At 37.9% G+C, this 26,507-nt stretch overlaps 1 protein-coding gene across 2 annotated transcripts in view; it reads left to right on the top strand.

Moving 5' to 3' along the window:
- Taf2 (TATA-box binding protein associated factor 2) overlaps positions 1 to 26,507 on the top strand; it is a 94,871-nt gene that overhangs the window by 33,672 nt on the left and 34,692 nt on the right. For both annotated transcript variants that reach the window (XM_008837979.3, XM_029565865.1), the window contains exons 11-19: positions 1,768 to 1,903; positions 4,520 to 4,674; positions 5,236 to 5,350; positions 5,872 to 5,981; positions 10,198 to 10,263; positions 11,754 to 12,006; positions 15,466 to 15,606; positions 18,543 to 18,653; positions 20,765 to 20,958. In XM_008837979.3, coding sequence (XP_008836201.1) covers positions 1,768 to 1,903; positions 4,520 to 4,674; positions 5,236 to 5,350; positions 5,872 to 5,981; positions 10,198 to 10,263; positions 11,754 to 12,006; positions 15,466 to 15,606; positions 18,543 to 18,653; positions 20,765 to 20,958 — 1,281 coding nt within the window. The remainder of the gene's footprint in view (positions 1 to 1,767; positions 1,904 to 4,519; positions 4,675 to 5,235; positions 5,351 to 5,871; positions 5,982 to 10,197; positions 10,264 to 11,753; positions 12,007 to 15,465; positions 15,607 to 18,542; positions 18,654 to 20,764; positions 20,959 to 26,507) is intronic.

Genomic DNA, 26,507 nt, shown 5'->3' with positions numbered 1-26,507 from the left:
CTCAGCAGTAAAGAAAGATGAAATCATGAAATTTTCAGGTAAATGGATGGAACTAGAAACTGTTATACTAAATGAAGTAACACAGACTTAGAAAAACAAAAAACAAAAACAGCATGTGTTCTCCCTCATATGTGGATCCTAGAACCAAACCCTGATAAGTGAGTGTGTATCCACATATAACTACAGGAACCAGGATAATGGAAAGGAAACAGGGAGGTAAAGGAAAAGAAAGAACCTGAAAGAGAAGAACAGTAGGAAACAGGTGTTACTAAGGGCAATATGTGATGCATTTTATGTGGTTACACAGGTTTTTTTTTTTTATTCCATTTAAGAGGTATATAGTATTTCATTTATCTTGAAATTTACTTAACCTTTTCCACATTACTGTGTATTGCTAAAGCTTATAAGTTCATACTACTAATTATGAACTTGGAAGTAATAAGTAAAAATAATTTAACTGATACTAAATTGATAAAAATTTTGAAATTTAAGTATAGCATTTTTTAATAAGGTTTGTTCTTATGTATGTGTTTGTGTCTCAATGTGTGCCACATGCGTGCAGGTAGCTGCAGAGGCCAGAAGAGGTCATCTAATCCCTGGGAGTTGCAGTTAAGAGGCAGTTGTGAGCCTCTTGACGTGGGTGCTGGGAACTGAATTAGTGTTCTGTAAAAGCAAGTACACAAGTAGTATGGCATTTCTTTTTGAGAGGACTTGTTTTAGCTTATACTGCTATAACTAAATACCATGCATGGGGCAGTTTACAAACAGCAGAAATTCGTTTCTCATGGTTTTAACCACCGAGAAGGTGGAGGCTGGTAAATCCAGGACTGAAGTATAGGCAGGACTAATGAGGGCTGTTCTCTGCTATGTTGTGGCATCTTCCATAGGGGAGGAGCACTGTTTGCACATATGATGTTAAGGGATTGAAGGACAAGGGCACTCCATTTAGCCATGAGCACTTCTTTTTGGTCTCCTCTGTTTCATGAAGGAACCTTTGTTTTATAATCACTTCCCAGAGACCACACCTTTTACTAATATTTCATTGGTGATTAAGTTTCACTGTAAATTTAGGAGAAAATGCCACATAGACATTGATTTTTGAGAATATTGTGTGACAGATTTTGATGGGTAATTAGTACCAGTCAGAATTTTAACTTATTTTTAAAATATTTTCTTTTTATTTTATGTATATGAATATTTTGCTTGTGTGCATGTAGTGCATCACATGCATGCAATGCCTATGGAGGCCATGGGTAATGGGAACCAAGACAGAGTTCTCTCGAGAGCAATGCTTTTAACTGCTGCAGCCCTCCCCCACCCGTCAGAATTTTCGAATGGATACTGATGATACAATTCTGCTCGTAGGAACAGGATCCTAAAGATACTCTGTTTGTAGACATTTGTCATGTAAAAATACTTATTAAAAAATTACCATAACATTTTGGAATAGTAAAAAACACTGAACAGCTGAAAAATTTATATATGTCATCTGTACTTTCTGTTTCACTGTTCCTTTCACTTACTGATAACTTCCAGAGTTCTTAAGAACCGGTTACATGACCATTTTGTTCTTTGTGTCCTCTAGATTTTGTACTTTTCATTTGGAACATTTTTGTGCTTCAGGATTATGGACAGAACATTTTTCCTTTATTTTCGTCCAGTGCTTGTGTGTTTACTGTAGATACAAAAATCTCTTTTTTTGCTTACTTGTTTTCTTCTTTAATAGTCAGATTTGTTGTATTAAGCAACTCTACTTTGTTTTGTCAGCCCAGCATCTCATCTTCACTTTTCAATAAAGCACCCACACACCCTGTCCTGGGAGTACTACACCATGTTTCAGTGTAAAGCTCACCTTGTGATGAGATTGATTGAGAACAGAATCAGCATGGAGTTTATGCTGCAGGTAAGTACTAAACACTTAGCACTCAAGTATTAAAAACATCACAGTGTTAAAGAAATCTGTATGTGTGTATATGATCTGAGTGTTGTTCTGAGGAGTAAGAGTCTGGATTACTTCAATTTTCCATCATGGATAGAGGAGGTGCCCATGAGGCCCCATCCCTTCCTGAGGAGTTCATGATTTAGTACTTTCCTGGACGAGGTAGGAAGAAGGGTTCACAGTGTAATAGGGGTGAATATAATATGCATAAAACTAAAAGGAAAAGTCAAATACTTATGGACAATTATATTAAAAAGAAAGAGTCTGGGCTGGGCCTGGTGATACATGCCTTTAATCCTAGCACTCAGGAGGCAGAGGTAGGTAGATCTCTGTAAGTTCAAGGCCAGCCTGGTCTATATAGTGAGTTTTAAGCCAGCTGGGGATTAGGGAAAGAAAAGAAATGAGTGATTTAGTAAACGTTTTATCTGAGAATAATGGTCTTGACATATAGCCCAGGCTGGCCTTGAACTTAGAGCAATCCTCCTTCCTCAGTTTCTTCCTCAGTACTGAGATTACAGGTATGTGACACCATCTCTGGTTTTATCCTGTGCTTTTTTTTTTTTTTGCATTTCCCCAGGTATAACATGGGTACTAGAACCTGACTCAGCACCTGATTATTTTGAAGGGAAAGTTAGAAACAAAAAGGTAGAGTATGAGACTGCAAAGGACACCTGTGCAATCTGTAGCTGTGCTTTGCAGTGCATAGATGGGGGAGGAAGTTCGATTTCAAAATGTTTGCAATGGCAAATATTCACACCATTCTAAAAAACTTTTTTTTTAATTTTTTAATATTCTGTTCTAAATTGCCATGTTTTTAATTGTTTTGCTATAAGTAGTTACAATATAGGAGATGATTGTAGAAGCCAGGTAGATGAACTACATGGACGGATTATTTCGGATGGATTTTTTGTTATTGTTTGGGAGTTTTTTGTTTGTATTATTTTTAGTTGCTATTTTTGCCCCTATTCCATTCTGTTGTTCTCCGCTTTTTGGAGGTACTGAAGAGCAAACATATTGTCTTGCACATGCTAGGCAAGTACTCTACCACCGAGCTACAGTCCCAGCCCTGCAGATGCATTAAAAATGTCAGTGCCCCCCCCCCCGCCTTTGGTAGTACTCTTAGAGAGACAGGTTAAAACAAAATCAAATCCTGTTTTAAAAATCATTTTTGTTGGTCATGTAGTTCTTTGGTGGAGTGCTTGCTTAGCATGCATGAAGCCCTGGGTTCAATCTCTGATACCACAAAAATCTAAGCATTTAAAAATTTTTTTTTTTATTTTATGTGTATGAGTGTATTTTATCTTATGTGTGTGAGGGCACCCGTGTTGTGCAGTGCCTTGGAGGTCAGAAGAGGGCTTCGGATTCCCCTGGAACTGGAGTTAAGGACAGTTCGTAGCCGCCATGTGGGTGCTGGGAATCAAACCCAGGTCCTCTGCAAAAGAAGTCAGTGCTCTTAACTGCTGAGCCGTCTCTCCAGCCCCAATCTAAACATTTTAATGTTTAAAGATTGAAGAACAGAAACATAAGGTGAGAAAAGTGCTCTGTAAAGAGCTATTCTACTTTTTTAAATGGTGTAAGTGGTATCTTAACTTTTTCTTTTATGAATTTACTTTTTGTGATGCTAGCAATCACACCCAGGGCCTCACACATGCTAAGTAAATGTCATACCCCTGAGCTACAGTTCCACGTACCCCCCCCCCCAAACAGAGAAAGAACACTCGGGATATATTGCATACCTAAGATACGAGAGTATTATGCTCATAATGAGTATTCCAGGTTTTAAATTCCTATATAAAACGTAGCACAATAAATTGTAGGTATTATGTATTGTACTTCTAGTTCTTTCTCTAAACATTTTTATTTTACATGTATATTACCTGTATATGTGGAAGTAAACCATGTTGTGCAGTGCCCGCAGAAGTCAGAAGAGAGTGTCAAATTCCCCTGGAACTGGAGTTAAGACAGTTGTTAGCCTCCATTTGGGTGCTGGGAATTGATCCCGTATTTTCTGGAAGAGCAGCCAGTGCTCTTAACCTGCTGAGCCATCTCTCCACTATCTCTCTCACTGCTAATATCTCTCCACTATCTCTCACTGATAATATCTCTCCACTATCTCTCACTGCTAATACAGTGTTAGCATTCAGTAATGATTTTATGAGCAATACTCATGTCCTGGCTATTTAAATACATGTGTTCTTCTATTGCTTGCTAAGTTATGAAATTGTCTTCTGTAATTGATTATATAAAGTTACAGTGCAAAGTGGACATGGTACAAAATTGAAAAGCAGGGGCTGGAGAGATGGCTCAGCGATTAAAGAGCGCAGTCAGACTGCTCTTGCAGAGGATCCGGATTTGATTCCCAGCATCCACATGGCAGCTACAAACCATCCTTAACTCCAGTTCCAGGGGAATCTGAAGCCCTCTCCTGACCTCTGCAGCATTGCACAACGTGGGTGCACTCACATACTTGCAGGCAATACACTCATACACATAAAGTAAAAATAATGAAATATTTTTAAAAAAAGAAAAAAGAGAAGCAATGTTATATGAGCTTACTCAGTGAAACTTCTGTCCCTACAGGTTTTCAATAAACTGCTAAGTCTGGCTAGTACTGCTTCATCTCAGAAGTTCCAGTCACATATGTGGAGTCAGATGCTGGTTTCCACATACGGGTTTTTGAAGTCCATTTCAAATGTCTCTGGGAAAGACATCCAGCCCTTAATAAAGCAGTGGGTGTATCCTTTTCAAAGACAGAACGAAGATGAAGAGGGGACTTGGACGGCTAAAACCGGGTGATCTGTTGATGTTTCTAAAAATAGAAATAATGAGTAAAAATAACTGATGTATAAATCATATGTTCTAAAGCTCTTACCAGTCACTGGGTTGTGCATATATTTATAAAATTTGGCATCTTATTAGTAGCTTTTAGTATATAGGTAAAGTCATGGTTCAGTGGTAGGTAAGGTAAATACTCTAGCAGACATCCTATCACATTTCTTGTAAGAAGAGTTAAATGTGGTTAGAAGTTGGCACAATTTGAATGAGATCTTGGAACTCTGCAATTCTTTACTGTTTGTAATCCAGTAACGTAGCTATACTTTCAGAATACAAACTCCTCAGTGGTAAGTCTGGGAAACATTTTTGACAAGAATTTTGAATATGTTTCCCTCTAAAATATGTCCTTTGAAACTTTGGTCTGGTGGGAATTCATTTGAAGATTATTGTAATTATTGTCACTTTTTTTTTTTTAACATATATTCATTTCAGTATGCAAAATTTCCTTTACAATTCTTCAGAGACCAGAGCGGAGTGGTGAAATTTTATGGAAGCTTTGCATTTAATAGAAAACGAAATGTTTTAGAACTAGAAATAAAACAAGATTATACATCTCCTGGAACTCAGAAATATGTGGTGAGTGTTTCTCTCGGAGAGCTTTTTGCACTGCTTTCTCCCCAGTTCCTGTACAGCAAGGGCATAGACCTGGAGCTGTTGATAGAAACTTGATGAGCCCTGTCTGTAGACAACGATGAGAAAATACCATGTGTCAGTGAAGGACTCGGTAGCCCCTCTCTTGGCTCCAGCTGCTTTTCTGTTTTTATCAGCACATATTTTGTGTAGTATTTTATTTATTTTTTAAACTATTTTATTATTTAAGTATATGAGTGTATTGCCTGCATGTATATAAGTGCAGTGCTCACAGAGGACAGAAGAGGGTATCAGATCCCCTGGCTATCTAGTTATGGATGGCCATTAGCTGCCCTGTGGATGCTGGGAATTGAACCCAGGACCTCTGCAAGAGCAGCCAGTGCTCTTAACTGCTGAGCCATCTCTCCAGTCCCTCTTTTTATATCTTGACATATACCTAGCTTTACCTATAAGGATACATATTGATAGTTTTCTAGCGGTATTTGAACTTTTTTTTTGTTTTTAAGGGACCACTTAAAGTGACAGTGCAAGAATTAGATGGATCCTTCAACCATACATTGCAAATTGAAGAGAACAGCCTTAAACATGATATACCCTGCCATTCTAAAAGCAGAAGGTAGGCATTGAGTCGTAACTATAAACCGAAGAAGAAACTACACATCTCATAGAAATGCCCCACTAAAAATCCTTTTGTATGGCCAAAACGAGTCTGGAAACAGCATCTTACCAGTTTCTTTTTATCTGTGGTAAAGTTCGCCTTACCAAGCATTCTTGATTTACTGTCTATTCCTTGGTGTTTTCTGAGGCAGGATCTCCTGTGAGCTCCTCCTGGCTTTCAACTCCAGTCTTCCTACCTGTATCTCCTGAGTGCTGGGACTGTAGGCTCCACACCAGCTCTTCTACTGCTCATAACTTTGCTTTTAAATATTTTTCTAGATTTATTTATGTTTAGGACAGGGTTTCACTCAATATTGTAAGTTGGCCTGGAGCTCACTGTGTAGGCCAGGTTAGCCTCTAACTTCTGGCAGTCCTCTTGCCTCTGCCTCTGCCTCCTAAATGCTGGGATGGCAAGTTTGTACCACCATGTCTTGTTGTAAGTAACTTGTCAAATTTAGATTGGAGGTCCTATTTTTGTGGGGAGGGAGGAGAGGAGAGTAGAAGTTTCTCCTCTTTTTGGAGCTGAAAAAATTCAAAACAGATAACTTAGTAGTAATTTGTACTAGTGTTGTTTGATGTCTACAAAAAATATTGGAAAAGCAATAATTTAAGGCAAGGAGCTCGAAATGTAACAATCATTTAGATCTTGTTTATTGTCTTTTTCTTTTGCCTTGGTGTTACCCTCCAACTCCAGATTAGTTTTTCTTTAAAAAAAATATTTTTATTATGCTTATTTGTTTATGGATCTATGTGTATGGCAATACCCAGGCTAGGGTATATGTGTAGAGGTCAGAAGAGAACCTTCAGGAGTCAGATCTCTCCTACCATGTGAATCTTAGGGATTCAGCTTCCATCCTCTGGCTTGATGGCCATCTCTCTAGCCCCAGAATATTTTTTATGGAAAGTTTCTTTTCTGTGGGTAACTTTCATGTATGTATGATAATTCTTGAACGAGTAATCAACTTGTGCATAACTGAAGATAATTACATTTTTTGAAGATTTATTATTTTTTAAAAATTATTTGTGTGTGTGTTTGTGTGTCTGTGTCTGTCTATATGGGGGTATATGCATGATATGTGCACATGAGTGTAGGTGCCCGCCAGAGGCAGAGGGCCTTAGGTTTCAGTGGAACTGGAGTTAGTAGCAGTTTTGAGCTGCTGGACATGGATGCTGGGAATCGAACTCAGGTTTTTGCAAGAGTAATACATGCTCTTAACTGCTGAGCACAATATTTTATTTCATTAGAGCATCAATTATATTTACATTTAATTATATAATCATATTTTATTAATTATATAATTATATTTTTAGTTCACTGGAAACATTACTGACCCCCCCACACCTGTTAAGTATGATTTTTATTTGCTTCTTTTTCTTTTATGAGATGACTTTGAACTTCTGATCCTCCTACCTCTACCTTCTGAATGTGGGATTTACAGGTGTGCACCACCATGCCTGCTTCATGGGTTCCTGGGGACCGAATTCCGGGCATCCTTAATGCTAGGCAAACACACTACCAACTGAGCCACATCCCCAGACCTTATTATTTCTTTTTCTTTTTGTTTCTTTGCTGAATGATTAACATCGAGGGTACAGTTTTTAAGCTGATACATAAATACATAAAAGTACATATTAATGAGTTACCATTTGATGATTTAGTACATGTGGGCGTTGTTTGATGTTTAAATTAGGTTTAACATGCCTATTTCTTAAAACATTTCTTTATGGTGAAAATATTCGTAATTTTAAAATTTATTTTTAAAATGTATAGTTCAAAGCTTTTCTCTGACCTTATGCTCTTGTACAATAGTAACCAGAATACCTTGCCTCCATCTATAACATAGAACCCATTGAACAGCCGTTCCCCATCTTTCCCTCCTCTAGTGTCACCAGACATGCAGTCTATTCTACTCTCAACTTCTATGACACCAGTCTTCTGAGATTCCACATCAAAGCGCTCCCCTTTTCATGAGGTGCTTGTCATTCTGCGCCCGGCTTATTTCACTTAGCACAGTGACCACCAGTTCTGTCCAGTGCTGTAGCAACAAGATTTCATTCTTTTCATTTCTGAGTTAATATTTCATTGGATGAATGCATCACATCTTTTTAGGAATCCATTCAGCTATTGACAGACATAACTGTTCTGTTCTTCTGCTTTTGCTTTTTCTTAATTGCTTGTCAGCCCTTTGGCAAAGAACAAATGTAAATTTGATAAAAACATGGAAGTGCAGATGTTTCTTCAGCATTTTGATTTCCTTTGGATATTTACAAAATAGTGGAATTTCTGTGTCACTTGGTAGTTCTTTCTACTTTTCATTTCTTTGAATCCTCCATAATGATTTCCATGTCTGTACTAATTTGCATTCCTACTTAACAATGCACAAGATTTTTCTTTGCATCCTTACTGTCACTTTATCCTTTCTGTGGTGTTTTGTTTCGTTTTGTATGTATTTTGAGACAGGGTCTCACTGTGTAGCACTGGCTGGTTTGGAACTGGCATTGTACACCAGGCTCGCCTTGAACTCACAGAGCTCCACCTGCCTCTGCCTCCCAAATGCTGGGATAAAGGTTTGCTGCAAGTGCTGCCTGTCTTTTATCCTCTCTCTCTCTCTCTCTCTCTCTCTCTCTCTCTCTCTCTGTGATATGTGAGTGCTCAGGCACACATTTGCCATGGTAGTGTGTGAAGATTCAAAATCAACTTTCAAGAGTTGGTTCTCCCCTTCTGTAGGATCCAGGCATTGAACTCGGGTGTTCAGTCATCTCAACAGCCCACTTGTGGTTTTTCATAGCTGCCATTCTAACCAAGTTTTAAAATGAGTAATTGTTTTAAGTAGACATTTCTCAAAGGAAGACATAAAAGCAACCTACATCCATCAAAAAATACTCAGCACCGTTATTTATTAGGGAAATGCCAATCAAAATCATAGTGAGCCATCACCTCCATATGCAGCATTCATGGCGTCTTTCAAAGAAAAGTAGCCACCTCACCTGATTTGGGTGGCATGCTAGCATACCTAGTATCCTAGCACTGAGGAGCCAACTTGGACCACATGGTGACACCCTGTCTCTGCAAAAAAGAGGATTATCTTTAGATAGCCTTTATAGCCTTTCCTTTACTACGTAATTCAACCATGAAGTCTGAGAAGGAAAAGATTCTGGACTCTACTGGAAGAATGTGCACTAATCTCAGATTTCAGGAACTGAAGTCTTCATGAGTATCTTGAGTTTATCTGAGACAGATGTGAATATTGACCTTGAAAGCCAAAGCTTGAATATGAAATCTTCCTATGATCATTTTTGCTATGAGGAAATCTTCCTTAATTCAAGTAAAAACTCCATTTTTCTGTCTTAAATACCTTAGAATTGGAAATGAATGATTGGTTCTTTTTTCCTAACATTTCCTCATGTTTTTTTTTATTTATCCCCTCTAATTTTCTTTGGGTAACCCTAGAGGACACAGTTCTCATTTCCTGTTTTTATTTGTCTTTCCTTAATTTTTAGTGTGTTATACAGTAAGTTCAATGATAAATAATTTACATGGTAAGAGTGGCTTTTTTTTGGCCTAAGTCTTAATGGATGTTATACTCCTGCATATAAATTCTCAAGAGTTTTTTTATATCATTTCATTTCATATAAGAGCTAGCCTCACATAGACAGCACAATTTAATTTAGAATTATTTCTAGCTCATCTCAGGCCTGAGTATTACTGATTTATCATTAAGGATTTCTTTATTGATCCGTCCTTTTTTTCCCCACTGTTTTTGCAATACAGGGACTCGAACACAAGACTTTTTGCATACTGTGAAAATGTTCTGTCACTAAGTCACTTCCCCAGCCCCCGCGTGGGTTTTTCTATGTAAAATTGTACCAGCCAGTTCTTGGGAATAAATATATTTTAAATCGACACATTTAATTATTTATTTCTGCTTTCCATTCCCTTGCCCAAAGCAATGGGACCAAGTAACTATAGACCAAAAACTCAGGGAGCCAAAGTAAAATTTCCTTTAAAAAAAAAAAATTTTGATACTCACTTCCTCTAGTTTTAAAATCTTATAGTTATCATTCCTTAGGATATCTTTAGTGTTGTATGAAATCCTTTATTTGAACATTGGCTACTTTTTAGCTCCATTCCAATTTAGAAATCTCAGTTTTCAAATTTGCTTCTGTAAATACAGGAATAAGAAGAAGAAAATCCCACTGATGAATGGGGAGGAAGTTGACATGGATCTTTCTGCAATGGAGTAAGTTACTTAAAAGTATGTAATTACCTTTAAAATGAGTGTTTTCAAACCTTTTTACAGCCAGTGGAAACTGTTAGAGAAATTTAAATAAATTCATAGCTAATTAATGAAACCAAAGTGTCTTTAGATTGGGTGAGAAGCAGAAAAGCTGATTGTGGGAGTGGGCACAGCCTCAACTGCAGCCTTCTTACTCTCGGTGGCCTCTTGAGTAGTGTTTTTCTTTTTCAGACTGAAATGTGTGTAGCTTGCTTGGCAATCTTAAGATGCCAATTCTGATTCATTATATTACTTGGAGGTCTAAAATTTATATGTTAGTTAATTCCAAGGGATAATGATTGTCTTTGGAGCAAGGTTCTAGGACACCTTGAGATTCCCCATGCTAGCACACAGTTTGAAACTACTCTTCTAAATTTTAAAAGATGTGTATTTATTTTTTTGTTTCTTGAGACAAGGTCTCATATAGCCCAGGTAGTCCTCCTTAGGCTGGCCTGGAATCCTTTTTTTTTTAAAGTTTCATTTATTTACATTTTATATGTATATGTTTTTTGCCTGTAAGTATGTAAGTGTACCACATGCATGCAGTGCCCACAGAGACCAGAAAGGGAGTTTAATACCTTGGGACTAAACATACAGACCATTGTGAGTATCCATGTGGGTGCTGAGAACTGAATCTGGGTCCTCTGCAAGAGCAGCAAAAGCTCTTAACTGCTGCTGAGCCAGCTCTCCAGACTCCTGGCCTCAATTTCATAATCTTCTTGCCTCTTACCTACCACATGGTGAGGATAACAGGTGCATGTCACCATACTGATTGTGATGACATTTGATTAATATTGCTTCAGTATTAAGTATTTTATACCAAGTATATTGCCTATTGTGAGTACCCAGTATTGGATTGAATTTGTATTACAAAGTGCTGTTCTTTTATTGAAAGTATTGACACAGACTTGAATTTTAAGCCTTGCCTGTTACTTGGAATACATGAGAATAAACTCATGTGCCTTCAAGTTATGGTTTCAGAACTTAGTAACTTAATCATGAATCTAGCATTTTAAAAAGGTATTAAATGTCAACTAAAATTAATTTAGCAAAATGTTTTCATTTTATTTTTGGTTTCTATAAGGGATAACGATCATAGCTATAGTCGATTGTTAGGTTATAGGAGGTTAAATAAAGTTTGTATCATTTGCCTTTTGACATCTCATAATTAAGTAAAATGTTCAGAATAATATTTTCTGATGGTAAATTTGAAGTTCAGTATCCTTTGTGACAACTCTTTGTATTCTTGAAGGTCTTTCTAATATGATTATAAGAAAGTTAACATATATTAAACACAGTGAGAATTTCGTTGTAGAAAATTAAATGACTATAGTTAAACTTTCAACAGCAGGATACTACTATGTCTAAAGGAGAATCTGGTTAGTACTGTTTTGGCTTTTGTTTTCTAAAGGTAAGTTTTAAAAATTAAAGTTTTAAAATTTATGTTCTTTTAGTGCTGATTCCCCTTTACTGTGGATAAGAATAGACCCAGACATGTCAGTGCTGAGGAAGGTAGAATTTGAGCAAGCTGATTTTATGTGGCAGTATCAACTCCGCTATGAGAGGGATGTTGTTGCCCAGCAGGAGTCCATCTTGGCCTTGGAAAAATTCCCTACTCCAGCATCCCGTCTTGCACTTACTGACATTCTGGAACAAGAGCAGTGCTTCTACCGTGTAAGAATGTCAGCTTGCTTCTGCCTTGCAAAGGTGAGATTATACAGAAGAAAGACGACTGTGAGATTATTGTGTATTTTACAAAAAGCCTCTGAAATTGAATTAATATTCATTAGTCTTTAAGCTTTACTTGGTAACTATTCCTTTGAAAGCTTATACCTAATGCTTTTAACAGTGTGCATTTGAAAGACACAGGTTTTGACTTAAAAATACATATGTATAAAAAATGAAATGAAAAATGAAAACCAGATTACAAAACCACAGAGAATTTTTCCAATTTTAATTGTAAACCTTTTTATTTTAATTTTGAGACAGGGCCTCCCTGTGTAGCCCTGGCCGGCCTGGAACTTATAGAGCTTCCCCTGCTTCTTCCTTCTGAGCTGCCACTCTCGCTGCCCACCATATTTGTAGGCAAAGAAAAATCGTCATTAGAAATTCTGTGATTTTGTTTGTGCTGATTTTTGCCTCTGACATCTGTCATCGGCACTGAGGGTGACAAGTAAATATAACAGGTATAAATAACATTTAAAAGCTTATAGCTTTGCTATAATCATCGTCGTTCCAGAGCACTTTCGGATTCATTCTAATGACAAGAAAGAAATCTTAAAGAGAAAAGAAACATCTCATCGGTGGTGTCTCTGCCTCATATGTACTGCACCATGTTTGGTTTGTTTTCTTGGTACTCATAAGTACATGTATTTTTTCTCATTCCCTGAGTTGCTCTTATAATGTGTTCTGCTGCATACAAATGCATGTATGCATGTTAAAGCAGATCTGGAGTCTGGAGTGGTAAAGCAGCTATAAAACTGAGGGACATAGTCATAGCTGCAAAATTCTGTCTTATTTTTAGGTGTTAGAAATTTTACTTGGAAAAAAATTTCAGAGACTTGTGCAGAAATACTGGTTTTTACATTATCCTAAAAAAAAAAGTATGGGTGTTTGTAATAGAAAAAAGGTGTAAAAGTGAGGTTCTTAAATTGTAAGAGTAACCAGAATGTCGAGAATTCTGAAAGCAGAGCTCACTTGTGCAGTGAATGAAAGGAAAACTACTGTATAGCTTCTTTGTTTTTGTTTTTATTTTATTTTTTTTAATGAAGAAAAGCTTTGCTTAAGGGTAACATACTTTGTTAGAGTAAATATGAATCACCCTACTCCATTAGAGTAAAAGTAGTGCTTACCGGTTTCCATTTGTATTTAGCTTCTGGTTGGAATTTGAAAAAAAGAAACCTAAGTAAAAAATAGGTGAAAGATTCCTGGGGATTCAGGTGAATACAAAAAAAAATTCTGTGATTAATTCTTTAATTTTTTTCACATATGAATACAAAAAACTAATTAATTTTAATTCCATTGTGGTAGTTTTATGCTGATTTTGGTCCAGGAGTTAAAAATAGTGCTAAGTAATTTAACATGCTAGAAAAGTTCATTTATCAAGACTTCAGATTTTTAAAAAATCTGAAACCAGAAAAATTAAGACAGAAATACGTCCACTAAATATTTAAAAAGTATTTTGTTAATAGGTTTATTCCCACTTCAGCAGATTATAATCATTTATTTTGTTTTGTCTTTAATGATAACATATAGTTGAATTTCTATGTTTCAGATATTAGGATATGTTTTCCTTCCCTCTTTGAAGAATTTTGTATGTTAAAATCATAGCAGAGTCATAAAATTCAGGATAAATTAATCATAATTTCATTCATTTCATAGTTTTTTATATTCCCTAAAAATTTCACTAGTAAGAGGATTTTTTGCTAAAGCATTCTTTTTTCCACTACTTAAGTGATTCTTATTAAAGCAAACAATTTTGTAATCCAAGTTATGTGTCCTTTTTCAGCTATCAGTTTTGTTAGTTAATATTTTTTATTGTTTTACGTGTATGAGTATACTTTCCTGCACGTGCTTCTGTCATAGAGTGCCTGTGGAGGTCAGAAGAGAGTGTCAAATCCTCTGGAACTGGAGTTACGAACTGTTGTTAGCCACCATGTGGGTCCTGGGAATTGATCTGGGTCCTCTGCAAGAGCAGTGCTCCTAACCATTGAGCCATCTCTTCAGCCCTGAATTTTGTTAGTTAAAACAGAACTGACATCCTAAGTTTTTCCATAGTAAAGAATTAACAAAATTAAAGAAATGAATGCTTTCAATGTTAGTACTTTACTGAAAATCCCTTTTCCCAACGCCTATAAAATGTTAATTTGTTTTTGTATTTTGCTAATTCTTTAAAGATATTTATGTATTTATTTATTTTTGGTATTTTTGAAGCTGGCTATGTAAACCAGGCTGGCCTTTAACTCAACAGAGATCTGCCTGCCTCTGCCTCCCGAGTGCTGTGATTAGAGGCGTGCGCTACAATGCCTGGCTCTTTTCCTTTTTTACATTTTGCATTTTTTTCACAATAATTAAATTTTTGATATTTAGATATTTTTCCTCTGTGTGGCATGAATCTTTTTCATGCTCCCAGATAATATTAAATAACACCAGTGACACTGAGTCTGCTTTCTGTAGCCTCTATAGCTTGGTGGACTTGCAGCACAATTAAAGCTTCATCAGCTATAGAATGGAGAGACTCTGGAGGCTTGGAGACTTAAGCTGTAGTTCAGAATTGGTAGTTCTGAGTTGTCAGTCTCCAACAGTGTGTAATGATTTTTACCAGCAAGAATAGGATCTCGACTGGACTTGAATATGGGAAGACACCTCTTCCTCCAACATTGGCTTTTGTGGCACGTGTCAGCCTGGAAGCAGTTAAAGGTTCCTGGCCTTGTCCCTGTCATTGATTTATTTATTTAAATTGTCTGTTATGTATCCCAGGCCAGCCTGGAACTCAACATCCCGCCTGTCTCAGCTCTGCTTCAGCATTCATACCAAAATAATCCATTGTATTTGACTTGGTTTTCACTTGAGTAGATTCCTGGTGATGTTTTCATCTGATAAATTTAAAATACTACAATTCTGTCTACGTAAATGGATAGAGACAAACCTATTCAGAGGAGAAGAAGCCTTTGCAAACTTTATTTTCTTAAATATAAAAGAATGCTGCAATTTAGAAACTAACTTGTATAAAGCTATAAGAAGACTTGGAATTTTTTGTTTGGGTGGTTTTGGTTTTGGTTTTGTTTGGTTTTTAGTTTTTTGTTTTTTTTTTTTTTGGTTTTTTTTTTTTGGCCTTTTTGAGACAGGGTCTCCCTGTAGGCCCAGCTGGCCTGGAACTTACTATGTAGACCAAGCTGGCCTTGAACTTACAGAGATTCGCTTGCCTCTGCCTCCCAAGTGCTGGGATTAAAGGCTGTGCCACCACATTCCACATTGTGTGGGTTTTTGTTGTTGTTTGGGAAGGGTCGAGTGAGCTTGTATATTTTCTTGGAAATGATAATAAAAGACCAAATTGTATTTATTTGCAATATTGGTAGTTATTGACCATTAGGAAGCTATTTTATGTATTTTAAAAGTGTATTTATACTGGTAATGGAAAGCACTCCATTTTCTAATAATTTGCAGATTGCAAACTCCATGGTGAGCACATGGACAGGACCACCAGCTATGAAGTCACTCTTTACGAGAATGTTTTGTTGTAAAACTTGTCCAAACATTGTGAAAACAAACAACTTTATGAGCTTTCAGAGTTATTTTCTGCAGAAGGTACTCTTTATTTTCTAATGTTCATATGATACTTTTATATTTAACTTATTACCATAATCTGTGTATTTTAGTTTAACTTGGAAACTTCATATAATACTATGCGTTTCTTACACGTCTACTGTCCTAGTTTGTCTCTCCATTGCTGTGACAAAACACTCTGACCACTACCAACTTGGGGAGGAAAGGGTTTATCTGTCTTACATCTCCTGGATCACAGTTCATCAGGGAGCCCAAGGTAGAAACTCGGGGCAGGAACCTGGAGGCAGGAGCTGGAGCACAGGCCATGGAGGAATGCTGCTTCCTGGCCCCTGCTCAGCCTGCTTTCTTATGCAACACAGGCCTACCTGCCCAGGGGTGGCACCACCCACAGTGGGCTGGGCCCTCCCACGTCACTCAACAGTCAAGAAGGTGTCCACGGATATAGATTTAGCCTCAGTTTGATGCTCACTAGCAGATTGATGCTCTTCAGCACATAGACGTGTTTTTAAACTCTGCTGTTTCATATCAACCATATAACATTTAAGATTTTTCATTTTAAAAATTAGGTCAAATATACAAAATGTTTTCTGTTATGGTCAGAGGAAGTTTTCTAGAAATGTTAATTTTAGAAAATGGTAGTATAATATGGTTAGAGTCATTGTTTTCAGAGAGAATATGGGAATGTGACTATTTTGTGAGTGATTTGGAAATCATTTGTGAGTTTTTTGAGTCATAACAATGAAACAGATTAGATTAATTAGATTGAATTTATGTTGAAAGTAGCGAAAAGCAACAAAACTGCATGATTTTCATTGGAGAATTTAAGAAACTATTGAGGATAAAGCAAAGTTGAGAAAAAGATACTTTGGATTCGTTTTGTTTAAGAGCCTTCAGGTATGTTTGGTGTAAAGGAGAAGAGGTTCTTAAGTGGAAGAAAGCAATGTGAAAAATAGAGCAAACCAAACAGTAACAGGTAAGCACAGGAAGTAGATGGTAGAAAGGAAATTGAAAACAAGTCAGACCCCTTCTGCAGCTCAGGGAACATTGTGGAAGAGAAGTCTAAACATGTAAGGACCAGAGGTGTGCTCTGGAACACTTTCTTCAAGGCCTGTTGATAGGACTAAGCACACTGCTAGTCCTATGGAAGCAAATTCCTTAAAGTTGTCTTCCGAATGCTCTTCATCATGCCAGTGCACCCCATTTCCCTTAGGTAAGTGTGGAGCTCTGCTTGGTCTTTTGAATAAGGTCTTGATTGGGAACAATGAGTGAGGAGTCTTAAAATTAAAGTAGAGGTGGGGTTTTTGTTGTTTTGTTTTTTTAAAGAAAATAGTCTAGACAGTATCGAAGATATGTGTATGATAAAAGTAATTGTAAACATTTGTTTTACTTTTTCTTTTTATGGATGTTCCCCAGTGCAAGTCCATCCACTGAGGTCTATTCACTTCCTCCTCAAATATAATACATTAAAAATTGATTTGTGTGTGTGTGTGTGTGTGTGTGTTAGGTTGTAGTATAAAGTTTATTTCTTACTGTGGGTTGAAGTAAAAAGCATGTAAGGTTAATGCTTTAGACTAATTCACTTTAATATAGTACTTCTAGTTGGCAGAAAAGAGAGAAAATTGGTGCCTAAATCAAACAAATTAAAATTACAAAAGTGTAGACTAGGCAAAGAACATATATTTCTGTGAAAAAATAACTTTCCCCTCAGATTGTCTTACAGAATTAACACTGGCTCCATTAGTTACTTTTTCATTGTTATGACAAAATACTTGACAAAAGCAACTTAAGGAAGGAAGGTTTGTATTTGGTTCACAGCTTGAGAGGATTCAGCCCACCATGTCAGGTTAGGCATGATGCGGAGAGTATGAGGTGGTTGGTCACACGGCATCTGCAGTCAGGAAGCCGAGAAAGATGAATGTGGCATTCAACTCACTTCTTTTTGTTCTGTCTGAGACCCTAGTCCATGGGATGGGACCACCCGCATAGGATTCCATCCTTAGTTAAACCTCTGGAAATTCCCTCACAGATCACAGACATGCCCAGAGTGTATCTCCTAGATAATTGTAGAGCCAGCCAAGTTGTCAGTGAAAAAGTAACTTCTTTACCTTTTTTTTTTTTTTGAGACATGATCTCACCCAGTAGGTAGCCCAGCTTCCTACCTCTGCCTCCCTCCTGAGTGCTAGGATTGAGAGTCTGTACCGTCATGCCTAGCTGCTTCTGCTCCTTTATGCAAGAAAATGTGCCATCTCTTTTCTGATTGTCTAGTTTAGAGGAAAGAGTCTTGATCTGTCCATGTTCTAAATGGGACTAAGCATTCTGTGTATCTATTGTTCTGCCTAGGGTTTAATTAATTTTATTTCTCTGGCTGAATTTACCATTGTGTATGTGTGTGCGCCATGTTTCTATTAACAGAAAAATTGTGTTTGAAAATTTGGAAAGAAGAAAGGTGGGCTGAATTTCAAGTAATTTACTATTTGTGTGGCGGTTGAATGTTACTAGAGAATCAGTGTTCAAAAACTGATTGTCTCATGCCTCCAGCCAGTATATCAGTTAACACTAAAAATGGTCATAAGGAAGTAAGACTCCTACTCAGGAAGCAGCTAGCTTACCCAGAGTAGTAGATTGTGAAGTTGGGAGTTAACTAACAAACTAATGTATGTATCACTTAACTGAATTGATATTTGTGTTATGTATACTTTCTTCCAGAGAATGAGGACCAAGGCAACTTGGCCTGTAGTACATCCAGAATACAGCTCTCCCCTCAGTCACCTATCCACTTCTTCAGTTATAAGGCTTTTAAATGTGTTCTTGGTGGGAACAGGTGGGAAACAGCACTCAGCTTTATCCAGATGTCTGTGTCAATCCCTGAGTAACTCTTTTTCTATTTATAGTACAAATAATCATAGTACTGGTAGGTTGGATTATGTGCTCATAGATATTTTCTTTCTTTTTTGTAGACTATGCCAGTTGCGATGGCTTTGCTAAGAGATGTACATAATCTTTGTCCCAAAGAAGTCTTAACATTTATTTTAGACTTAATCAAGTACAACGACAACAGAAAAAATAAGGTACAGCACTTTTCTTAGTGAATATTATAAAATACTCAGTGATGCTTTGTTTTTACAATAATGTGTAAGGGTGTTAGTCTCTAGGACTGCAAAAAAAGAACAGAAATACCTAGTTTGTAGGGTCTTTTGTGAGCACGTAGTACTTTTCTAGAGTTAGAGGTACAGGAACATGATTTATTGGAATAACCAGTTAATGGAAGCAAAATTAATTGATTGTTAAGTGTTCCTCGAACCTCTTATGCTCTATGGCAGTAGTAATGCATAAATGTCTATGAAGTCTAACAGCATAACTTTCAGGCTGACCTTGAACTTGGAGTGTAGCTGAGTTGAACTCTTAATCTTCCTGTCTCCATCTCCCAAGTACTGATTTTACTGGCATACATCACCACATCAGGCCTGAAGCACAATTTTATTTTTAAAATGTGCTTATTTATGTGTGTGCTATATGTGTGTGCACACGCAAGTGCTTGTTGGAGAAGCCACAGGCCTATGGACTAAGTAAAATATGGAGGGAGGGAGTTACACAGCGTCATGATGTGGAAGGAACAGGACTGTTTGTTTCTCAGGCCATATTGATAAGTTTTTGGATTTTTTTAGTTTTTTCTCTTAATCCTCGAATTTTCTGTTCTTTGAATTACTTGTTCTTCCAAGTTACTCCTTTTCTTTGTGTTCGGGTTTTTTTTTTTTTTAATGTAGCCAGAGACTAAAAAAAATGTGTGTGTCTGTTCCTCTGTATGTGTACCATGTTTGTGCAGGAGCCTGCAGAGGCCAGAGTGAGCATGGGATGCCCTGGTGTTGAAGTTATAGGTGTCCCTTGGTCTCCGTGTGGGTGCTGGGAACTGCATTTGGGTCTGCTGCAAGAGCAGTAAGCAGTTACTAGTTATGGCTGAGCCATCCCTCCAGCTGCCTGAGTTCTTTTGTTTTTATGTTGATGATTTCCTCAATTATCTGGTGATCTTTAGATGTGCCATGTTTATATTTTAAAATAAACACTAATTGGCTCATTGGAAGCTGTGTATTGACAGCAGGATTTGTGGATTATAATTTTTCTTACTATTTAATGTGTATGAGTGTATTGCCTGCATGCATATAAGTGCACCTGTGTCATGAAATGACTTTGGAGGTCAGAGGAGGGCGTCGGAACCCCTGGAACTCTAGTTATAGACAGTTGTTAGGTGCCATGTGGGTGCTGGGAATTGAACCCGGATCCTCTGTAAGAGCAGCCAGTGCTCCCAACCACTAAGCCATGTCCAATCCCTGTGGACTATAAATTTTAAAAATTCTGTTTGTATGTCTGGTTTGTGTGTGTGTTCATATGCATGTGAGAGAGCACATGTATGTGCAAATATCTGTGCACATGTGTCCTCAGGCATGTGGAGGCCACAGATTGATGTCAAGTGACTTCCTGGATTGCTCTTTACCTTATATACTGGCACAGTCTCATTTAAATCCAGAGCTTGCTAGCTTACTCTAGGGATTCTGTCTCCATCTCCTGAGCGCTGGAATTAAGATGGGCTGGTACCCAGCATTTATGTGAATGCTGAAAATGTGAACTCAGGGGTCCTCATACTTAATGGCACATATTTTACTCACTGAACATTCTCCACAGCCATGTTAGATTATAATCTTTAGAGTATCTAGTTAGATCACAAGAGGGCCTTACACGTAGGAAATGTTTATTTGATATGCTAGTATGTCAATAATTAATGAATTTCTTTCACTCTGTTTTCCAAAGTATCACTGCATACAAAGGACAGAGTTGAATATTTACTAAAAAAGTTTCTTATGATTTAGATAAATTATATTTTCGCAGGCCATGTGTGGTCGTGTACACCTTTAATCCCAGTGTTCAGGAGGCAGAGGCAGGTGGATCTCTGAGTTTGAGGGCTACATGATGTGACCCCCATCTCAAAATAAAATTGTTTTCACTTTGTGTAGGGGAGGGGAAGAGTGGTGGTGCTGGTGATGATGAAGCCAGTACTTTATGCATGCTAGAGGGGTGCTGTACTTGTGGGCTATATTCTGAGCGGAAGTAATGTTTTCAAGTTGTATGTGTTTTATTAACATCTCATCAGAAAGGCTAATTTTATCCTAATTATTCTTTGACTTAGTTTTCAGATAACTATTATCGTGCAGAAATGATCGATGCCCTGGCCAACTCCGTCACACCTGCGGTCAGTGTGAATAATGAAGTTAGAACTCTGGATAACTTAAATCCTGATGTGCGACTAATTCTTGAAGAAATAACCCGGTTTTTGAATATGGAAAAACTTCTTCCAAGTTACAGGCACACTATCACTGTCAGGTATCATTAAGTTCTTTGCCACTTTAAATATATCTTATTTTCATAATTCTACAGTGTGTTCTCATTAGGTAAAATTGGGGAAAATTAAAGTGAAAAGAAGAAAGTTAAATATTCTGATACTATCAGAATATTTAATTTATTCTAAATTTTCTCTTAAAACTAAGAAAAATTACTTTATTATTTTTCTTTTATGTCTATGAATGTATTGCCTGCATATGTGTAAGTGCACCTGTATTTTGCACTGCCCATGGAGGTCAGAACAGGACATTGAATCCCCTGGAACTGGAGTTAGAGACTGTTGTTAGCTGCCCTTTGGGTGCTGGGAATTGAACCTGAGTTCTCTGAGAGAGCAGCCAATGCTCTTAACTGCTGAGCCATCTCTCCAGCCTCTCTCTTGCTATCTTTAATTATTTGTGGTTATACTGTATATACAGTTTTATATTCAGTTTCCATTCTGTGTACCTTCTCATGTCATCAGAATTTGCTTGTTTATTTATTTTGAAACAGGGTCTCACTATGTAGCCTTTGCTGGCCTCAAACTTAGGGAGATATACCTGCCTCTGCCTTCTGAGTCCTTTGCTTTTTTTTTTTCCAATATCAACTGATGTATACCAAGAACATAAAGAAATCTGCATGGCCCATGCACAGTCTTCACTTTACAATAAATGTTGACTGTTTATGCAATAGACAACACTTTAAAGTCACATTTTTAAAGACAAGCTTCATTTACAAAAGAAATAAAAGGGAAGAAACAGTTACAGCTTTTGCAAGGCAGCTTCTTTGTTCAAGAGTGGAAGGATTATGTTGTATTCCAAGATACCAATGAACAAATTGGAAAATACTTTTTCCATAAAGCAGTACAGTTTGAAAATGACATATAATAGTTAAATTTTTCATTTTCTATTTTTTTAAGTATGAGGGCTTTCTGAAGTAGACCTCAACATTTGTAATTAGGAAAGTAAAACTATGCATTGTGACTAGGAACTCTAGTTAACAAAACATGTAAAATCTATAGCAGGTTCACTTTTTAAAAGTAAAGTTGGTAACAGTACACCAAAGGTGCTCTACACATCAAGCTCATGCTCTTCAAATTTTAGATGCGATGAACAGAACAAAATTTACTATGCTGGTTTTGGTGCCAGAAGACCAAACAAGATAAGTTATCATAGCTGCAGGGAATTCTGCCACAAGCTAATATTCCTCATTTTTCATTCCAATAAAATAACATCTTAAAACACTGTGATGCTGGTGTTTAGCATGCCTTCACAGCCCACTTTGAAAGAAGAGCCATCCCTGCAGGCAGGCTCAAGAAGGAAAGACTCCTTTGGCACTGCCTACACCCAAGGGCATGCTGCTGTGGCCTACACACACTTACCTAGGAAAATGAGAATCTGCTATGAGTAGTGCTGCTGTTGTGTTGACTTGTTTTGGCTTCATTTTGATCTTCAGATCCACCTAGCTGTATAACCAGAATGACCTTGGCCCGTTTTCTGCCTCTGCCTTCAAGAAGTGCAGCAGTGCGCCACCCCCTTTAGTCTTCTTTTCAGATGACTTTCAGTTCTGTCAACTTCTTTTGTATAGAGGTGGTGGGTACGCACCTTTAATCCCAGCATTCAGAGGCAGGGGCAGGCAGATCTTTGTGAGATCTTGGCCAGTTTGATCTATATAGCAGGTCCCAGGTCAGCTGGGGCTACAGGGATACCTTGTTTCCAAAAAACAAGTTCCTTTTTTTTTTTCCATTGTAGCGCTCTTTAATGTCTTTGGTCAAGTTTATTCCTAGATATTTTATTGAGGCTTTTGTAAATGGGTATGTACTCCTTTTCTTTCTTTCTTTTTTTTTTAAACAGAGCATAGGGTGGGGTTTTATTTACAGTGGAGTGCCCCCACTCCATTTATGGCTGCACTGGAAAGTCCACACTCAAATACAGATCTTGTGACTTCTGACCAACAGCCACAAAAAATGGTGAGGAGGTGCCTCCTCACATTCTCAGCTTATATATCCTTAGCCCCTCCCCTACATGTAGCTAAGGTTGACTGATTGGGTGGGAGGGGTGCCTGACTCCCGCTTGACTCCTTGATGAGTGTGGGAAGGAGGTGTGACTATACCTGGCTAGCATAGTGGTCAGAGGACACTTCCAGTTAGCACTTCACCCCTTTCTCAGACTCAAATTCTTTCTACCAGCCTCTTCTGCCAAAGTCCTTGAGCCTTGGAGCGGGTGATAGGTGTGGGATGATCTTCCTCCTATTGTGGCAAGGCAATGGACTTTCGGGTCAGTTTTCCATGGGCTGTTGGCCCATTTCAGTGATATTCCATCTACTATAAAAACACAAACAGCAAGAAGCAAGAACATCTAAACAGTGGCTGCTATAATAACTTAACCTATGGGTGTAAACACAAATGCTTAGGTGGTACTCTAGTAGGTGCATTACATCCATCTAACAAAACAATTGCAGTGGCATCCCACAGGGGCCTATATTCTCCCCTGCCACAGGGGGTTGGCTGGGTCTGTGGTACCAGATGTATGTTCTACCCCTAGGAGCAGGCATTTTATCCAGTCAAAAATTTGCTGGTTGTGCATAACACTAGACATTCCACTATTGCACCAGCAGGAATATCTTGTTTGGTATGTTGATAGTGCAACACGTGGGGTCCATCGTTGAGCAGAATTATAGGGGATGATTCTCCTCCAATCATCTGCATATTGCCTTTTGGCACCACGAATGCCATCCATCCAGTGATAGGGAGTTTCCAGCTTAGTTCAAGCTTGATTTCTCCCTCTCCTGCACTCACATCAAGTAGTGTCTTCAGCAGTAGGGTCCCTCTATCCACTTCTGGAGTACAACCAACATTATTGGCAGTGGCCTTTATTGTTTGGGGACCTCTAGGGCCCCTCATAGCTTTGCTTTTTTTTCTTTCTTTCTTTTTTGGTCTTTTTGAGACAGGGTCTCCCTGTATCTCCAGCTGGCCTGGAACTCGCTATGTAGACCAGACTGGCCTTAAACTCACATAGATCAACTTGCCTCTGCCTCCCAAGTGCTGGGACTAAAGGTGTGTGCCACCATGTCTGGCAGCTTTGAATTTTGGGGGGAGGGGGGTAGAAAAGGGTTTATTTGGCTTACAAGCACAGTCCATCATCAAGGGAAGCTAAGGCAGGAACTCAGGCCAGGAATGTGGAGCAAAGACCATGGAGGACTGCTGCTTACTGGCTTGCTCCACTGGCCTGTAATCAGCCTGTTTTTTTTCTTTTTTTTTTTTCTGTAGAATAAGTTAGAACTTTAATCAGCCATTAGAGAGACTTATGTTACCTCTCTTTTCCTTGAAAAATTGTATCTCAAAGTTGCTACATGAAGAGATAATTTTAAAAGTATCAACGTACCAAAAATAAATTTAAAAAATCATATTTCTGGCTTTTGTGATGTTTGTGTTTTTAGTCTCTTTTTAAAAATGTTTAATTTGTTGTGATTTCTTTTATTCTGAATGAATGTTACCAGTTTTTGCAGTAATTACCTTGGGTTTTTTTTCCTGGAGACACATCTACTTCAAGCTGCCCAAACTTGGGTCTACTCTGCTGACCCAGCCACCTTTACTTTTTTTTAAAAATTATTTATTTAATAACCATATAATTAGAAGAAGCATTTCATTACAACAGCATTGACATATTCAATAACAATTTCCAGAGCTAAGATATATCTCTTTCAAAATTGACTGTAAATTTTTAGGTTCACAGTTGAATTAATACAGTTATACAATATTGAACTCTGTATAAAGCCCATAAGACATAAAATTGAATGAGGTTTTAACCTTTAAGAAACATCTGCATTTCATTTTAAAATATATTGTTTCATACAGAAAACAATATCATTTTTAATGCTACCAACACTTAGATGTTTGCATATGCATCTCTAATCTCTATGTACCTGAGTATTACTAGTCAGAGTCGGTTACTTTCTGAGATCCTTGGCACCTGAGCATGGATATAAGGTCTAAAGTCGTCAGGTAGATTTCAATGGTAATGTTTTTCACATCCACTAATTAAGGAGCAAATTTTTATGCTTTGAAGTTTGTTTTTTTGTTTTTTTGTTTTGTTTTGTTTTTCACCCACTTCCCAGATAGCACCCTCCCAGAGCCTCCCTCCCCCAACTAGAGCCTTATACTCTGATATCCCTGCTACTGTCTGCTGTGTTGTCAGCACCCCTAGCCATTCCGCTACTTGCCCTTCTGGTGAATCTAGTCAGCCTATCTAGAGGTCTTTGTTTTGGGAGGGTCAGCTGTTCGTCATCTAGTTGTCAATATTCTGGATAAGATTGGGGTCTGCTGTTCATTTTCCCAGTTCTATGCTGGGTTACTATCTGGGAATCCTTTGGCCACCCTGGCCAACAACTCAAAAGAAGGTATTGCCTGTCTGGCATTGTTGCTTGTTACGTAGCCTTTAGCTATACGTATGGACTCTTATGAAATTATATTGGCGCCTTTAATCTTTGGTTATACTTTCCTTTTGGGTGTTTAAGGCCATATAGTTGGTAGAATAAACCAATTTATTTTTACTTTTAAGGTCCTTTGAGGATCTGTTCCTCAGGGGTCACATGGGCTTGGGAGGAGCACCTGGCTCCTTTCTTTTATGAGTTCCGCCTATGTGAAGATAAGTCAAAGGTCCTGCTCGACCATGGTTGGTTTTGCTTGGAAAAATGGAGGAAATGATTCCTCTGTGTTGACCCTCCTCCTTATAGACTGGACACTGGTTCAAGTCCATCTGGTGGGGTCTCCTCAGCCTCCTCCTCGGACTCCTTGATCAAGAGGACAGGTGACCCACCACCATTATAGGACATTTTGAGAGATGCTCATAGTCCCCTGGAGGGCAAGGAGCAAAAAGTGTCCTTTATGTCCCTCTGACCAAGTTACTATAGGCCTCAAAGTATGTCTGTTAAACACCCAAGAAGGTTAGTTCCTCCAGCCTGGTATTTTTAATTACTGTGTGTCATGTAGATAAATCTTGGGCAAAGACCAACTGTTCTCAGATAAACCTTACCTGGACATATATTTCTTGATCTGCTATGTATAATTTGTCAGTAGGGTATAGGAGTAATATGGTTCCCTCTGGTTTTCAAAACTATCTAAACATTGTTTCTCTCTCTCATTATCTCACCCCTCCATCATGGTTTTCCCACTTAAGGTACCCCTATTTCCCCGCTTTCTCCCTTACTAATACCCTTTTCCTATGGTCCAACCTCTCTTGAGTCCTTCTTTACCTTTATCCCCTATGTTCCTCGTATACCCTTCCCTCGCCCCTCCCTTAATCTAACCCAACTTTTATTCATACCTCCCTTATTAAGGCCTGTTTCCTACTGTTCTTCTCTTTGAGGTTATTTCTTTTCCTTTACCTTCCTGTTTCCTTTACATTATTTTGGTTCCTGTAGTTAGGTCTGGCTACATACTAATTTATCAGGGTCTGGTTTTAGGATCCAATGAGGGAGAACATATGTCGATTTTTTTCCTGAGTCTGTGTTACTTCACTTAGTATAACAGTTTCTAGTTCCATCCATTTACCTGC

The sequence above is a fragment of the Nannospalax galili genome, unplaced genomic scaffold (genome assembly GCF_000622305.1).
Source record: "Nannospalax galili isolate Female #2095 unplaced genomic scaffold, S.galili_v1.0 scaffold17, whole genome shotgun sequence".
Classification (NCBI taxonomy): domain Eukaryota; kingdom Metazoa; phylum Chordata; class Mammalia; order Rodentia; family Spalacidae; genus Nannospalax; species Nannospalax galili.
Note: the sequence above shows the minus strand (reverse complement) of the source record. Positions and strands in the feature narration are given on the sequence as shown.